Below are 19062 nucleotides of genomic sequence, written 5' to 3'. Positions count from 1 at the left end.
TTCCCTGTTTTCCTAATAAATAAATTCGTAATTCTTTAACCCTTTTTCCGAATACAAAATGAACAAGTTAGAAAATTACTAAAGATCACGTTCTTACGTTTACAAAACTAGCACAACATAAAAAAAAAAAAGCACTCAATTATCAATGTCACATCATTACAAAGAAAAGTGTCTTTATACATAGAAGTCACAGAGAGATATTGGAAAGCCATATGAAAAGAATAGAAACAAAATCCGAACTTTACTCTTATTATTATGTCTTAACGTTTTTGCTTGTGCCCTCCACATGCATTCAGGGACAATAACTAGGTTCTCCTCCTTAAAATTGTATTATTACAACTACATTATCACATCCACATCAACATTAATAATTGCTAACTTTGCCTGAGAATCGCACGAACGAGTCCAGCATAATCTGGAGATTTGATAAAAAAAACTAGCCTCTGTCATAAGCATATGTGAGAGTCCTTGTGAGGAATAAAAAACTATCCTAAAGTACATTTGCAACTCTTCTTCCTCTGTAAAACTCTCACAAACACCTTCCTCCATACCCTGCACTTCTATACAATGCTTGCTTTATATCTTCAGAACTCAGCATTGCCCTTTGTTCCGATTCCTGTTGCATGACAGATATATGATTCAACCTAAAAATACTATAAATATGAGCAGAAAATATGAAGCTATATAAGTATTTGTTGGCAGTGCTCAAAACATGGTGTACTAATGTACCTCTGAGCAAGAAGCTTGCATTGTGAAATCATTGAAACAGCTAATAACACATTGTTGGATCTCAAGGCCTAACGCCTCCAGAGTGTTTACTGTTGATTGTAACAATCCTGGCTTTCCTGCACAGCAAATTTCCACCCGTGTGTCCACACTCCTCTCCACTTCAAACTGCAAAGACCAAAAAACTAAAATATGAAAACCAATGCAAGATTGCACCAATCCCAATTGAGATCTATCAACAAAAATTTATTCAAAAGGGTCTATCAGAGAAATTATTACAAGTTCAAAGAACATTATGGTTTTAATTACATAACTGAGTTTTATGAACTCTTTTTAGTAAGTTGAAATTGAGTTATATGTTATATGAATGTTGTTTTGAATCATAAAAAAATAATATAGCTGTTAGGGAAAATCCATACCTTGGGTGAATTTCTCACTAGGATTTCATTTGGCTTTACATCTTTGAAAATGGCAGCCATTTTAGAATCTAGTTCTCCTTCTTGTTGAAGATTGTTGATCTTCTCCAGAAGCTCTTTCATGTAATCAATAGTGTCTCCAAGTATAGATGTTCTATCCATCTGTGATAAGCATTGAACACAACAAATTAGATCTGCTCATTTCTTTAAGTGCAGTACTCATTGAATGAATGGCTCACACTCACTGCGTACCTTACTTATCTTGGGGACAATTGCTCTCAGCATTGAGAGCCTGTCATTTAATCTCTTTCTTCTTCTCCTCTCCGCCATTAGATTCTTGGAGGGTTGTCCCTGAAGCTTCTTTGACCGATTCTTTCTTTCCAGACCCGTTCCCATGTTGAAAACTGGCATTTCAGAGGATTGAGATGGTTCCGCCTTGCATGTGGCTTGCAGCTCCAAATTCTTAAGCTCTTCCCCAAGCATACCGGGGTCCTCTTCTTCCATAATGGACAATGGATAATCCTCTTGACCAAGGGTATTGAGTGGAGTTTGAAGGGTACTATAGTATGAATCAATAATCTGTGGTGAGGTTTCATCGAGTAAAGAGCCATAGATTTCATTGAAGGGGTAGTATTCGTTGTAGCTTTGAGGAACTTGTTGAGAAGAAGAAGAGTTCGGGAGGTAAGGTAGAGAGTTTTGATCAAAACAATCAAAACTACTCCAGCCATTACAGAAGAACTGGTTTTCTTCTGTACTTGGATTGGTGTCCCATGTTTCTCTTCTCAGAGTCATCAATTCCTCCAAGAAATCCTGGTCACAGTGCTCCATCTCTCTCTAAGTGTGTTTACGTGTGTTGTGAATAGGATGCTAATTCTTTAAGAAACACACCTTTGGAGCTCTGAGAACATATAGTATACTAAGAATGAAGAATTTATAGGGGAATACAGCGAGGCTTGTGGGCGTATGGATTATTATATGCAATGTGGTTTGTATGATGATGTATTCATTAGTTTTAGAAGCTATAGCCTAAGATAGAAATGGAATCTGCTTTTCATTTCACAGCGGTTTATGTCTTTTTCACCGAAATTGCTGCAATCAAACACAAACTATATATTTAATTGGTATTCTTAGAAAACTTTGACCCTCGTATCTGCCTGGAAACAAAAAGAATGGAGTTGTCTTCATAAAACCTGCCAGGTTCCTTGTATGTTTAAAGCTGTGTAATATAAATTGTTCCCAACCTCTCTCACTCTCTCTCTCTCTCAACGCCTTGATGAAAGTTTCCAAGTTGGGTCCCACTCTCCAATGCCTCCAAAGTTTGGCTTAGCTCACGAATTCAAATGAGTTGGTATCCTTATTTTGTTCTTTGTGCGCAGTTCCTCTCATATGTATCCAATACGCTTAATACTTAATGCAACTATTAATAACGTTAAGGGTTGGAGATGAATACATATCGATTACACACAAAAATGACTGTAAAAATCACTTATGTAAGTACAAAACTCAAAGTTCAATATTGAGAAGACCCTATCAGTTTATACTTCACTTTGTAGTTAAAAGGGTGAAGCAATCAAGCTAAAAAGCAGAATCTCCACCCTCTCCTTTACATGAATGTAGTAACAGTGTGATACAACCTCACTATACCTTCCACGGATTCCACTTTTTGTCTCTCTTCAACTACTTACCCTTTTCTTTTAAGTGGACATTGTTCATGTAGGGGTTCACTAGTCTTGCTTCTGCTATACTCTTATGATCTTAAATCATAATCTTCATCCACTAATTATATGACAGTTAAAATATAAATTGATGCTTTTTAAAAACAAAATCGGGTCGAAAGACATGATAAGTGTTAATAATAATTATCGTTCTTAGTCGCCGTTGATTAATATTATATGTGTTTATCTTTCAGTAGTTTCACTGCATATTTATAAGCCTAACAAGATGCTAGTATGCTACTGCTGTATATATATATACAAGGGTACATAATTTGCAAGAAGATTATATATGATGTTGGGTGTCCTCCTTGGACATGCCTATAAGTCACGGATTTTCGACCCTTGGAAAAAGTGTATGCATAATGGTCTCTTGATGAAGAGTTTGTGAGTAGCCATAGCAATGTCATTTTCTTTCATGAGCATAGAAGTTAGCACGGAATTACGTTCTGAAATGCCAATGGAAAAACTGTAAGTCATTTTCGAGGGGATCATACTGTGAAGAATCTAAGGTACACGTGCCATTGACAGGTTAATCTACAAGCAGTAGGAATTGAATTTAGCAGCCTTATAACATTATTGTCAACCAATTTATTTAAAAAGATCCTCAAAACCCCACCTCATATTCAAACTGGAGGATAAAAGGTAAAGAAGATATGAGTGCGAACATTTGTTGGAAGTCTTCTATTGGGCCAATTGTTCTTAATCTTGCCATCATAGATTATTCTCAATCATTGTAGGATACCCATCTATGCTTAATTATATTTTATTCAATCTATCAACAACCACGCGTCACCTTAATAGTATACAATTAAAATGTAACTAAATCATTTTCAAGGTAAATTTTATTTTGAGTTTTAATTTATTTAATACCATTCAATTTACTAATAGTTTATGTTTTAAAATTATCCTTACAAATTATGGAAATTCCATCCTCTTAATCTCTTTCTACTTAATTAATAAGTGCATCTTTATGCAATAATATTTTTATAAAAAATAATTCAATACACAATTTGAATGTATCTTATAAAAAGAACCCAACAAGTTTTTAAAATATTCTTATAAAAAAAATACCAGTTTTTTTTTTTGTATCGTTGCAGAACTCATCTGTGAAGCTATAGAATTTGATTGGTTAAAACAATAACTTTTTTATGGCCTTTTTAGAAAAAAAAAAAAAACAAATTCCACACACAAGAATCCCAAATTTGACATTTAATATAAGATACAGATTCGTAAAGTTTTCTACGTTCAAGTTTGAAATTTTGATACACGAGAATGAGAAGAAGTCATGCATGGAATGATTAAGTTTAAACGCGGAAGCCAATCATTACCTTCAAAAGAATTCACACAAAGTTTGTAGTGTAATGGCCAAATATGATTTCATTAATTAACATACGTTAAATTATTAATAAAAGAGCAATTTATACTAATGATAACTTTCATCCATTACTATACTATATTTTATAAAAAAAATATAATTTTACACTGACTTTTAAGATCTAATCTTATTGTCACAGCTATAAATTAAAATAATTCATGTTTTAATATATTTTAAAAAATATATATTTGTATAAGTTTTAATCTACATAAATAATATATTTTTAATTAATGTAAAATTATATAACTATGATTAATATAAAAAAAAACAATTGAATCACATATATTTTGATGAAATAATTTAATATAAAGTTATTAAAAATATATAATATAACAATTTATGAGAGTTATACGTATAAACAAAAATAGTTACTGGTTGTACAAGTTTCTTAATAAACTTTCATTACAATATATTTAGAAAATGGAAGAAAAAGTAATGATTAGACAAAAGCGACAAAGCCAACGTTATACAAGTCAATTAACTTATTTAGTTTAATGTAAAAAATTAGCCAATATGACCAAAGTGTCCCCATCAAGCTTTGCTGTAATCACATCCAGTTTCAAGCACTGTAACGTGTTAATTAGAATTAGAATTTAGATGCTTTTACTTCATTTTCTTTCTTTTTACTCTTTTTTGGTAAACACTATGTTTCGTTTTTGTTTACATTTTCTTTATCAAAATCTAAAGAACTTTTTTTTACCTTGTTTTGAAAGAGAGAAACGAAACTTTCAGGGATTTAGTGTCATTAGAATGTATTCTCTTTTGCTAACGATATGAATATTTATCTGAAACTTAATTATTAAATGAATAAACATTTATGGAGAAATTTTAGTTTTCAGCATCGGAATTAGAATGATCTTAAGAATAATTAATGCAGAAGGGTCCTTGTTAAAATACACATTTAAGATTCTTTAGACACAAGTTATAAAAGAGAATGCAGAATAAGTACATAGAAAATTAAGTAAGGGGCAATAAGAGCCTCACAACACGTGTCTAACTTATGCAATTTGCTCTGAAATCGCTGCAGAAGAATCTGAATTTGAAGGTTGTGTGCATGATGTTGCATTAATGGCTATTATAATATATGATAAACACCAAAAACAAATGGCAGATTTCTGAAAGACCACCCAGACAAGAACTCAGTGTTTGCTCTATCGTTTTTGTTTGATTAGTATAGTTGGTAGATATTAAATTATTAATGTTATGAGCCTTTACAAAAGGAAGATTTTATCCTTATTAGACAAAGCTTATAACTTAATTCAATATATCTATGCACACACCATACGCTTCGTACTATTACAGATATACTTTTATCAAGTACCTGCATTTTGAATACATTTTTTTTATTTGGTTCTTCTAAACCATTATAAACTGGCTGAAATTAACTTTTATACGTGTTTATAGAAAATTTCTAAAAGCAAACATTTCTTATAATGTTAAAATAATTTATACAGAAATAAGAGATCAAATTTGATACTTATCTCAAATTAAGATGGTTCCAACTTAAAATACAACTGTAAAAAAAATAAAAATAAAATATTGTTGAAGACCTCAAAATCTAATGAAAAATTATAAAATAATCAAACATAGATACTTGGTCTTATTTATGTGGAAGACAAAAATACAAAAATAAAAATAAATAAATAAAATTGAGAGAGCTAGTACACTCAAAATTGTCACTTTTGGTACTTTAATTTTTGGATATTTGTGCCAATATTTGTGTCATTCACAACTCACACAAATAATAGTTCAAATCTGAATAAATCTAGTTATATAAATTTTAATTAAAATAATAAATTTATAATCTAAAAAATTATTTTTAAAATTAAAGTGGTAATAAAATTATGTTCCTCAATTAGTTAAGCATTATTTTGCGTAAATAACCGTACACTCTTTTAAACTCTTTGCATATGTTAAATTCGAATAAGAAATATACATTTTAATTTATGAAAAATAAATAAATTGTAGTACATCAGAAAGTTACTTTACATTTTATTTATTTTATTAGTTATTAAAAAATCTCTCGAAATTGAGTGTGTGTATCACATAAATAAGACCCCGTGTCTACAAAATGGAATAAAATGCAATATAATTAGTGAAAAAGTGTTTATTATTATAATTGTGTTTCTAAGTAAATGTCTTTAAGCTATATTTTTTTCTTTAAAAATACAGTAAAAATAGTTTTATTGGAATTAAATTGGATAATTGAAATTAATATGTTAGTTGAGTAGCTCTGGGGCAAAATGTGTGATTGATTTAAGAATGAAGAAGATAAGATTTGAGTTGATATTAAAAGGAAAGTGATGAAAAGAAAAGGGAAACTTAGAAGAGACAGTGACACATTAAAAACCTGAAGAAAGCACAGGGACAAAACATTACGTGGGTGAAATGAAAGGGTGGATGGTGGTGTGAGAAAACAGCGGCTGTTTTCCTCCTACCTTCCCGACACAAAGTGGTATTCCTTAAAGCAGTTTTTGGTGTAGTTTCGATCTTCCTTTGTTTCATAAGATTCAGCTTTCACAGCCCACAATATCTTATTTGGCCTTCTGGACTTCCACCAAAACCACCAATCTTTCTCCATCTCCCACTTTTGTCTTCTTCCACTTTTTGTTTCTTACTCACCACACTTCAACAGTATCAGATTGGGGTCCAGAAAGCCACGAGCCATCTTAGATTCTATGATCCACATCTTATACAAATATTTTTTACAAATTTTTAACAAATACTTATTTTTTACCAATTCATACTCCTATAAAGCAAAATCAAAGTTTTTTTAATATTTAATGAAATAAATATCATTGAAAAAAACCAGTGTTCTTTATTTTATAAAATCGTAAATGTTATGAATAAATATAAAATATTCGGTCTGGACGGAAACAGGTAACCCTTGGTATCACATACCAGAATATATACATTAAGATAAAATAAAAAATATACGAAATATCATGTAATTTAATTGATCTGTTAAAAAATTATATAAATTAATTGTTGGAGATCCCTAGATATGAGAGTCTTTCATATTATATATGTGGGTACAAACCTCAACCTTATGAGCCGGTTTTATGGGATTGAGTTAGGCTTAAAGTTCACTTTGTAATATGGTATCAGAGCCATTTCGAGCCTATCCTAGCGAGTATTTATGTTGGACCTATCGTGTCACCCGCTATCGGACTAATGAAAATCTAATATGATGAAGATTGTGAAAGAATATAAACGAGTTCTCTGCATATGGAAAGAAAGTTGTTCACAATTAACGAAAAAACATGAAAAAAAAAATTGCAGAAATTACAAAAGATAAATTAAGAACATGAGATTAAAGAAACTGTTCACATAAAAATAGGAACTCTCATGAATATAAGACATATGTCTTTGTGACAATCATGATTAAAAAATTAATCATGATTTTACCTCTAATAGGAGAGTCTAATTGTTTAAATTTATAATTCCTTACTTTTAAAACTATGATTTCATAATTATGAAAAATTAATTAAATAATATTTTTTCTCTTTTGTATACGAGAATCATAATTAAGATATCCTTATTATGTGCATATTATATATCTGTTATTTTACATTATCAATTATAGAGTTTATCACAAACTTTATAATAAATAAAAATAGTATAAAGAATAAAATATATTTTTATTATTATATTAATTACACTTAAATATACAAATGTGCTTTCGAGAAATTAAATGTAACCATAAAAAAAGAAGGAAAACACGATCGAGAAAAGATTGAAAACACAAAATATATAAAAGTGAATAAAATTATATAACATTTTTATGCCGAAGGTGGTTGATCATCGTCTACCATGATTGTTGACTGCAGACATTACCATCACCATGCATGTGAAGGTGAGTGAGGGTGGTTCTGGGTACCTGTCACCCTGTTTCTTCTCTCCCCAAGAAGTAACAACATTGAAAATCATCCTCATTAATGATAATGGGTGGGGAAAAAGTGCAGTTCAGGTGTTAGCTGGCGCCAAGTTAATAATTTTTAATATGAAGCACTTATGTTTTATATAAGAAGATTTCTCCAAATTTTCGTTTTTTCATAATTTTGCATAATATTAAAATAGTTTTAGGATATAGAATTTTAAAAAAGTTTCTATTTGAAGTAATCATAGTGAAAGACATTTACTTAATACAATTTGTTCTTACCCCCGAAACCTCAAGCACGTGAGAGTTTATCATAAAAGTTCTGGAAAAAGTAGTTTCTAGGTCGATCACGAGAGCCATTTCCTGCGCAAGAAAACGAGAAGAAGGCAACGAGCAACAAACCCCACCAGATATATTCACTCTTAATTATTTCATCAAAAGTCGTGTCAGTGATCTACACTTTGCATGTAACTTTACTCTTTCCCTTCCAATGTTTCTTAGGGTGAAAAGACAAGTACGAGAAATCAAAATACATACAAATAAGTGATGAGAGAAATACACAATGGTTCACATTGTGTTCTGTTGAGGTGTGGAGTTTTTTTTCTTTTTTACTTCTGTCATAATATATACTTATCTTGTTGCTTGTTAAAAAATAGAGTTTTAATTTTTTTTATAGTGTTAAATAATCTAACCTACCAATAAAAGAATTATGAAACATGATTTTTCTTTTATAAGAGATATTCTACACATAGTTTTTTTTGTTCAATCATGACCATAGGTTTCCAATAAAGTTTGACAATTCATAAATTTTAAGCAGCCTGCATTTAAAAATTGTTATTTCATGTCAATCAATCCTTGTTGGATCAAACAATCTATATAATTATTCACCCATTGAATCATAAAAGTGTTTACGCTTTTTAAGAGTTGTATTTTCCCCATGTTGATCTTTGTTAGGATTAAACATTCTTCAACCCTCATAACATTCACCCTAACGATTACTCATGAGAAGGAGGCTCGTTATTTTACTTGTATAAATTACATCGGTTCTAAAACATATTATATCGATTTTATGATTGATATAGATCTCAACAATATAAAATATCAATCATATATTACTGATATAAACTAATAAAATTTAAATAAAATAATTTAAAAATATAATAGTCGTAAGAACATATTAAAAACATATCATGCGCTAATTATTGGGTTTCTTTTATTTTATTAAAAAATGTTTTAATCAAACATAAAAAAATATTTTTTGGTTGAATTTTAATGTACATAATTTTAATTAAAAAAATAATTATGAATATTATATACTAGAAAAAATAATTAACTCAAACTTACGAAATAAATATATCATAACTCATTGTTAAAATATTTTTTAATAACAAAGGTAAATTTGTAAACTTACATTTTACACATTTAAAATAATTTCTAAATTCTCTCGTAACTATCACATCACTCACAAATTTCAATAAACCATCAACACAAATACACCCTATCATCCATCAATCCAAACAACCTCACACATCTTCTTTATTCATATCTAATCCACTCCCTCCCCTCATCTCCCCTACTCACAAATTCCCACCTCAATACAAACACATCACTAGGATTGTGAAAGCCAACCAATGGGGGAGCCAATATCTACAGAAGCAATACCTCCTCCGCCACCACCACCACCACCACCAATCTCCCTCTCCCTCGTCCAACCTTCCCAAAAAAAGCGCCTCAAACCCAAAGTCATCTGCATCTTTCGCTCCCTACCAATCATAGCCTCGTCCTACAAGTTCCCCTCCCTCCTGACAACAACCATCACCACCACCACCAGCACAAGCACAAAACGATTGACAATGACATCAAAACAATCCCAAATTTCCTCGTGGCTCGCACTCCTCGCTTTCGCTCTCCCCACTGGCAGCGGCGATGACGACCTCCGCAAGAAGGTCTCCGACCTCATCAGAGACATGAAGCTCACCCAATTCAAAGTACCTTATCTCTGTATGTCTTTTTTTAAAACTCAAATCATATATCTCTCTGTCACATAAACACCTCTCTCTGTCACATAAGCAACATTTGGCGCCGTAAGCTGGGTCTTCATGAAAATGACCAATTTGGATACATTTTAAAAATATAAGGACAAAATTGATTTTTTGAAATCACTATACTATATTGAATATTGACCCTAAATGTATGGACGAAGAAGGTAATTATACCATTAACATTTATATTTATATACATTATAATAACAATGAAATCATCTCATTTTTAATTTATGCTTTTGTTATTTATTATTTTTAACTAGATATTATTTGAGTATGATGAATATTGCTATGACTTTGGCTTGAATTATTTTCATTACGATGACTTGCTAAAATCGGAGGAACAAGCCCTTAGGAATAAAGTGAGAGATAGGTAATAGTTTGGTCAAAAAATCTCCCCCAGTCTTTTGTAATTTTCTAGTCTCCCACTAATGCTTAAACAATTATAATTCATCACTTAAAGTGGTTTAACTAGATTCTAACAACTTATCATTTGTGCACTTTGTTAAAATATGGAAGTGTGTACATATTTCTCCATGCAGAAAGTTATTTCTATATGTACTAAATCTACATTCTCTTTAGAGGAAGTTCTTCTCGGTAGGCCCCTTCCACCTTAATGCAATGTTGAACTTCATACGAATTATGGTGGCTTCACGGTGAGATGGGCTTGATTGGACCATGCTAAGCATGCCAAAAAAGATGAAAATAAATGCAATATTTGGGTTTATTGTCCATCACAATTTGGGTGTCATTCACCATATATATGATGACTCTCAATCTCATACTTTTTTGTTAGTATAGAAAAAATGTTGAATTCCTATCTCATGTTATTCTAAAGTTTGCATACCTGCATATTGTCACTGGGACAATTAAGGTTCTATGTGTACTATATTTCTCTCATAATTTTTCTTAGATTCTTAGTTAAATGGAAAACACTACAAGGTGTTCTTAGCTAACTCTTGCAGAAGTTGCTAGAGTTGATGCAAGTTGTTCTTCCTTGAAATTTTATGCATACAAATTAGTTGAAGTGTAACAAGCTTGTCCTAATTTATTTAGCTTTAAAATATTTTCAAATATTAAAGTTATGTGCATGGAGATCTCCAAGACCAAAGTAACAGTTGGAGACTAAATTGAATATGGTTAACATTGAAAGATCCATTTAACTTTAAATAAGTGACATTAAGGAGTTTTTTTATTTATTTATTATCAAATGACCAAACTGATGATTAATGTATTTTCATGTGCCAGAATGTATGCTCTGGTTTTTTAGTACCCCTTTTAAGTTTGAATGCAAAGACATGTTCCCATTTGTACTATTATTTTTGTGTCTTCACCATGCCAAATGTATATGTTGCACTCTTACATCACATGCTACACATTATCAATCTTATTGCTTGATAAGCTATATTATTAATTTAACATCAACCTATAAAATCTATTTCACTTTATTCATACTCTATCTTAATTACGTGTAGCAAAACTTTGACTAAGCCAATATTGACTATGATTTAAGTCGTATATAAATATGGTTTATTAGAAATTGAAAACACTTATATAATTCAATTCACGAATATATTTTACGTGATACTATATTTCCTATATGTATCTCACGTTTTGGTTTTATACATGTTTTTAATGTATTGAATCAAACATTACTTTAACAATTATTCAATTATAATAAAATTAACGCTGAATTAAGATTAAAATATTAAAAATAACGATAATAAATAAATATATAACACAAAATAATATAAAAAAAAACATAATAACATAACTTTATAATGTTAAAAATTAAATTTATAACCATGTTTTATAGATTCGTACTATTTAATCTACCTACATAAAGTTATATTGAGTAAATTATAATAATATTTAGCAATGGTAATAAGTTCATTTTACTTTTTTTTTAATCTTATGCAAGTAAGAAAAATAATAAATTAAATTTGTAGTTTTTAAAAATTTAAATAATTATGGATGACGTGTTCTATATAGAAAGATAAATTATGTTTTTAATTAAAGTAATATAAATTTACTCAATTATTATTATAATTTAATTAATAAAGAAATTTATTAAGAACATTTTTTTTAATAACAGATGACATTTCAAATGAATATTTTCTTATTTTTAAAACACATGTACATAGACAAATCGATGTTTTAAAATACAAATGATGATAAAAATAAAAAATCAGAATATAATGGTCTTCTTACATTTATATGTGCCCTGATATTAGTTTTCATCTCTTAAATTCATGAAAATCCCAAAGCTTGTGACTTGTGATCTTCATGGGGTCAGTTCCATTCAAATTGAGCGGCTATGTGCTGGGTGGTTACACTACATTGTAATCTAACCTTTTGTCTTTTATGAGATGGACAAATCAATTTATTTTTCCTGCACTTCTACTTATTGCACCAACCTTACTGCACCAACCTTAATGATGATAACTTATATATACCAATTATACTAAAATTTGTATACATACACAAACGAATGCACACAATCCTTCTATTCGTGCACATAATTTTTTTAAGAAAATCAAAATCCAGAGATTATAGTTGGTTAGTTTTCCATATATCCACTTCTAACATACATGTTTCTAGTTTTGCAAATACAAATATATATAGTATTAAGATCTAAACCAGATAGCTATGTGGAGGAGACAAAGTAGCCCCACGTACCCTTTCTTAGAGGGAATTGCAACTGTACAATACACGATTTGGAAAAACTAGTTATTTAAAACCTTCCAACTCAAGTTGGGTTATAATATCCAGCAATCCACAAATTTTGTCTTTTTCGAAACCAGAGAAACCTCTTGGTTTGCTACCATATTGATCGGTCTAAAACTTCGAATTAGTCAAATTTGTGTGGGTGAGACGGTGGAAAAAAAAAATCAAAGTCCAGAAAATGAAGATCAAGGATCCAATTTTGTTGGCTAGAATTGAAATAAAAACATGTTATAGACTATATGTAATCCAAGTAGCGTGTTTAGTGGACTAAAATTATTGTTACAAACTTGTGATTAGTTATAGACAAGTTATTAAACAATGGTATAATAAGGTTTATAGGTAAGTTGAGGTATCTAGTTTTATATTTGAAATTACACTTGTGTATGTAAACAACAGATGGTAGTTATTAGCTGTCCGATAGTTAATTCAACATTGTCAACGTATGATTAGTGCCAAATTACTTTTTCCAAAACTTCATTCACCATCACCAACTTATAGCTCAAAAGACTTTATAAATTATATATTATACCAGTTTGGTTAATTGTACAACTCATTTTTACTAGGGAAATAAATATGTTTATTTTAGAGATACATATGGATTAGAAATTTAAATACTTTATATATATAAATAAGTATAAACTTTAGAAATTTAAATATTTTATAGTATATAAATAAGTACAAATTTTATCTTATAAGTCAATTTTATAAGAATGAATTTTGCTTCAAATTTATTTCTTAATATAATATTATAGTCATTTTGAGTCTATTATAACAATAACTTTTTCTTTGCTGATAAAAATAAATAATAATTTTTTGAATTTATCAAGTCATCTCTTATCATGTCGTTATCTTACCATCCATAATTACATAGTCCAACAAATTGGTGTTTGTTTGTTTTGATTTTCTCTTAAAAGATATGTTGTGAGGGAGTGAAAGTCTAATACAAGCACTTATTGAGATATATTAAAATAAACCATATTACACCAATTCAAAATTTAAATTATAATATTCAAACTTATACATTGAAAATAAATTATAAACTTATAATTTCTAAAGAAAATACATTGTTGAAGTAAAATATTGAATAAAAAAGTATACACTTTATGAAATGTTATAAAAATCCTTATTGATAACATATTAAAAATATAAATAGATTTAAAATAAATATACTATATAAAGTAGTAAATATAATATTTAATTAAATTATGTGTTTAAAAATAATGTTTAATTATTTATTTTAAATCATCTTTATTATCATTGAAAAATATTAAACTTTACATTGATTAAATTCCGACGTTGTTATAATATGAGGATAAAACATGTTTAACTTTGAATAATTTAGATTTGAAGCTTTTTAGATACTCATATTAAACGATTTCGAGATTAATCCTCTTTATTTAGGCATGACAATGGAAAAGAGATTAAACTCACTTCATCTTCTATACACAAAAGGGATGAAATTTGCAAAATGTGTGAAATTTTAATATCCATTTTCAAGTTTTAATAGAGTTAAGTAAACATGTGTATAACTAACAACACTATTTTAATTATAATTTCATTTATATTTGTAAGTTATTTATTTTATAATTTAAGTGATTCATTTTAAATTATATCTCACTAATATATTATTATATTTTAATTTTTAAAATAGAAATTGATCATTTTAATATATACAATACAAATGTGTGTGTAATATAAAAGTAACATTGACAAGTACAAGTTTGAAATAGGTGATTATGTATTTTATATTTCTACTCTAACTTTATCAAAACTAGGTCATTCACTCCCAATCAAATGTTCTTCATTAATAAGAATTAGGATTTCAACCCATCACCTCACCATTTGTTTAAAAGATTAGAGTCTATCACTACCAAAACCAAACTTCCTTTAATAAACAATTATTTAATTTAGAAAAAAATTAAAATTTTTCCCTAAAATAAAAAAATAATATACTTTTATATATATATATATATATATATATATATATATATATGAGTTCCTATTCTAAAATAACAATTACCAAAATTGTATTTCTATATATATAAAGTAAAATTTAAAATTATAGATTCCATTACGTCATTTTATATTTATAAATTACTTTACCAAAAAAAAATGTAATTAATAATTACTCCGACAACCTTTAACCCATTTTTTTAAAAATGATTCAAATTAATTTATCAAATGTATTATATTTTTTAAAAATAATAAAGAAACAAATTACACTTAGCTTTTCGAAGTCACATTCATATTCATTATAATTTTGAAAAAGACATTCACGTATTTACATCTTTTAGTTTTTAAATACATATTTTTTATCTTACGTTTTAATAAGTGACATGCACTTTTTATATTTCTAATTAAGCTATGTTTGGTTTTTAATTTTGTTTAAAAATATTATATTAACTAAAATTTAAATAAAAATATTATATTGACTAATATTTTTTATTTAAAATTATTTAATTTTATTATTTTCTTTAAAAAACTTGAAGTGGATCAAAATCTTTTGTTGGTTTGATATAGAGTTGGGTCAAGTTAAAAACTACAGCCCATTCAGAAATAATAGAACCTGGTTCATACAAGTTTGGTTTAGACGGAACGTTTGACAACTGTATATCAGACTTTCTTCCCGCACCTCCATAATTTTTAATTGCACTCCATATCCTTTGTAAATTTCATTTTTGGATTACCTGTTTCAGAACATGAATTTAAAAAAAAATATAAAAAAATTGAAACACAAGATTAATGGAATAGTATTTTCAAAACAAACTTTCTAAAACATGGAAAATATATTATGGAATGAACTTTCTTGAATAAAATTTTAAAAATAAGTTTTATGGAACATAAATTATACCGTTTGGAACAAGTTTTTCAAAATGTGTTTTTTAGAATAAATTTTTTAAAATACAATAAATATTTCACCTATCTTCCCTTACTTTCTATTTTTTCTTTTGTCAAAATAATCTTATTTTTCACTTTTATTCTTATTCTCACACTCTCTCATTCTTATAATTCAATCACTCTAAAATTTAAGGTATTAATATCCTAATAAGAAAAATACTATATTTCACCCTAGAATGAATACTAAAGTGCAAGTACGTTTATTTAAAACACTAAAAACACAGAACATGTGAGTTTACTCGAGCAAATGATTGTTGTATATCAGTTTAATGGAATTCTTTTAATTCAAATGTATGTTTTCTTTTATATCTCCACTGCAATATAAGAAACAAAAACTAAATTAAAAAAAAGTAAATTAATAAACAAAAGAGATAAACACGTACCACTCCTTCAAAATTCACATGTTGAATGAAAAAAAGAGAGTCAAAATCACACTTTTACTCACACTGGTTAAATAAGATAAAATACTAACTTCTTAAATAAATAAAAGATAAACATCTAAGTTTACATGATATTATTACAATATTTTCTTATATTTTTACTACCTTTTAAGAATTATAGAAAGAGAAATGTAATACAAAATTATTATTCTAATAAAATTTAACTAAAAATATTGAATTAGTTTTATTATCTTTCAAATAATAAAATATATTTATTCTTTTATGAAAAGAATATAATGATGGTGTCTTCAATTACTTTTAAATAATTTAAAAACTAAAAAAATAATGTATTATGATTTTATAATTATTAATAAAAATGATTATATCCTAAATTGGAACACAGTCTTATATTTTTTCCCTTTACGTAAGCTGGAATTTTTATTTTTTATTTTCGTTATTCCCCTATTGTATTTATTTTATTAATTTATTAATTGACTGGGTGTTAAGAAAAGTAATTCAACATTTTTACTCAATTTCTTACAAGCTACGTTGAATAAGATAAATGATTTGTCATTATATCTTCCTTTTTTTCAGGTCAAAGAAATAAAGAAAGGCCAAATTGTTCCTCCACTTACAGATCTTTCCTTACACCTTCACATCTTTCCACTCACCTCTATATTAATTTGTAAAAAAAATGATTTTAACCTTTTTTAAAAATTTAAATAATTCTAAATGAATATCACTATTTTAAATAGTCTCAGTTTGCATATACTTTCATATTTTATTCCGCAGTAACACTTTCATTATTTTTTAACCACAATTTGAGAGAATAGTTTCATCATCTATATAAAAGGATTGACAAAAAAATTCGTTATATTAAATGTTCCTCAGTGCGAAGATAAATTATTTTTTAGTTTTATACTATATTTTTGCACCTAACTGAGTTTTTTCTGGGTTGTAGGCTTCCAAAAAATAAATAAAATAAATAAGTGAATAAAAACATAATTATCACCCATAAAAGTAATAAAAAACTTACCTCAATTACCAATGTTCACCAGCTATCACAAGCAATCACCACCACTTAAATATAAAGAAGAAGATATCACACTTTTCATCCTTCTTAAAAGGATATTGTTGAAATTAAAAATAATATGAAGATGGAGGAGGAAAGTATAGAATTACACAAAGAATTTGAAAAGAAATATGTAAAAGAAATTGTGATGGAATTATGTATACTTTGGAAACAAATTTTACAGTAAAATACACATGTAGATGGAGAAAAAAAAATCCAAGAATGACCAATAGCGATATTACAAATTGTACATACCCCCAATTACAATAAGATACATTCATACCAATAACAACTCATTTAATATAATATTTAAGACACATAAATTAGACCATAATTGGGTTATAAGTTACTAGGGGATATCAGTTACTATTATAAAATTCATTTATATCTCATGATAACTATTTATTGTTTTTCTTAATGTTATGATTCCAACCAGAACTATAAATAGGTAATGACTCTTTTATTAAGGGGACACATTACACTCTATTTTATACTCTTAATTTTCATATTGTTAAGCACTTATCATAATCTTTGTGCTCCTACTGACTTAAACACTAAAGAGTCTTTTTCAGGTGGACCTCCCCCTCTTTTCTTGAGGAACACCCTGTCCTCGTCGAGTTACAGTTCCTAAGTTCATCTCCGGTAAGAACATTTGGCGTCCACCATGGGGCTTTGGTAAAACTTTTCCCCAACAACTAGATGTACATCAACATGAGTTCTTCACAAAACAACATGGACACCCAGCTCGAGGCTATCCTCCGAAAGAATGAGGAAATCTTGCAAAAGGCAATGGAGAAAGTCCTCAAACAAATGCAGGACAAGATTAAAGGGGATATAGCATCCCCAAAAGAGCAACACAAGGTGGAATTTGAACAAAACCAAGCTTAGATACAAGCTTTTCAAGATCAATTGGTGGAAAGAGATGACAACCATATTGGGACTAGTAGGAATCCTACCCAATATATGACAGAGTCCCAACAATTATCGTTTGAACCATCTATTCAGCAAGAACGTACTTCTCCTTACAACATACTCCAACATCATCATGGAGGGAGACTCGTTATGCTCCAACTCCAAGATCACCGTGGAGGGAAACTCGGGGACACGAGCAAATACCATTCAAGGTGATACCTAATCCCCCTCTCAATGAAACAGTGAAAGTTAATCTATAAGGTTTTCACCCTTTTACCTTAGATGTCAGGAGAGCTCAACTACCCCGAAAATGGAAATGGCCGAGCTTGGAAAAATACAACGGGACTTCAGACCCTAAGGCTCACATCAAAGCATACATGACCTAGGTGAACCTTTTCTCAAGGAACATGGTCGTACATTGCAAACTGGGGGTGACCTTGGAATGATACTATTCCTTGCCCAAGAATTCCATTAACTCCTTTAACACACTTTGTGCATGGTTCTTAGTCAGATTCGTTGATTGCAAACCAATAGTTGTGACGTCCGCTTCGTTGCACAATGTGGTGCAAGGTGAAGAAAAAGGCTTGCGACAATATATGGCACGATTTGCAAAAGTAACGTCAAACATTCATGACCTCCATCTGGTTGTAGCCATGCACACCTTACTGATAGGACTTCATTCAGGATAGTTCTTAGACACCCTTTACGCGGATCCTCATGCCAACATGGATGAACTTCACAGTCAAGCTGTCTGATACATCAACATTGAGGAGAATGTTGATGCAGGAAGAAAAATAATGAAAACCTCAAAATTTGTCACTTCGAAACAATATCCTAAAAGAAAGAGAGCTCGGAGATTTGAGGATTATACTCCTTTGAATATAAGTCGGGACGTGATCCTGCACGAAGCGTGCAACCT

General features: G+C 29.1%; 1 protein-coding gene across 1 annotated transcript; it reads right to left on the bottom strand.

The window, feature by feature from the left end:
• Positions 1 to 222: 222 nt before the first annotated feature.
• Positions 223 to 2341, bottom strand: LOC137822877 (transcription factor bHLH93-like). The gene is made up of 4 exons (XM_068627892.1): positions 1395 to 2341; positions 1146 to 1304; positions 730 to 894; positions 223 to 616 (listed from the first exon to the last, which is right to left on the bottom strand). The coding sequence occupies exons 1-4, from the start codon at positions 1968 to 1970 to the stop codon at positions 530 to 532; spliced, it is 987 nt and encodes a 328-aa protein (XP_068483993.1). The 5' UTR covers positions 1971 to 2341; the 3' UTR covers positions 223 to 529.
• Between the last annotated feature and the right edge of the window lie 16721 nt (positions 2342 to 19062).

This window comes from Phaseolus vulgaris, chromosome 9 (genome assembly GCF_000499845.2).
Source record: "Phaseolus vulgaris cultivar G19833 chromosome 9, P. vulgaris v2.0, whole genome shotgun sequence".
NCBI classification, from domain to species: Eukaryota; Viridiplantae; Streptophyta; class Magnoliopsida; order Fabales; family Fabaceae; genus Phaseolus; species Phaseolus vulgaris.
This window is presented reverse-complemented; position numbering and strand designations above follow the sequence as displayed.

Excerpts from the sequence above, each read along its gene's own strand:
- LOC137822877 (XM_068627892.1), bottom strand. The coding sequence starts at position 1,970 with ATGGAGCACTGTGACCAGGATTTCTTGGAGGAATTGATGACTCTGAGA. Across the intron at positions 895-1,145 it reads TAGTGAGAAATTCACCCAAG|TTTGAAGTGGAGAGGAGTGT; the intron begins GTATGGATTTTC and ends TGGTCTTTGCAG. Across the intron at positions 617-729 it reads TGCAAGCTTCTTGCTCAGAG|GAATCGGAACAAAGGGCAAT; the intron begins GTACATTAGTAC and ends GTCATGCAACAG.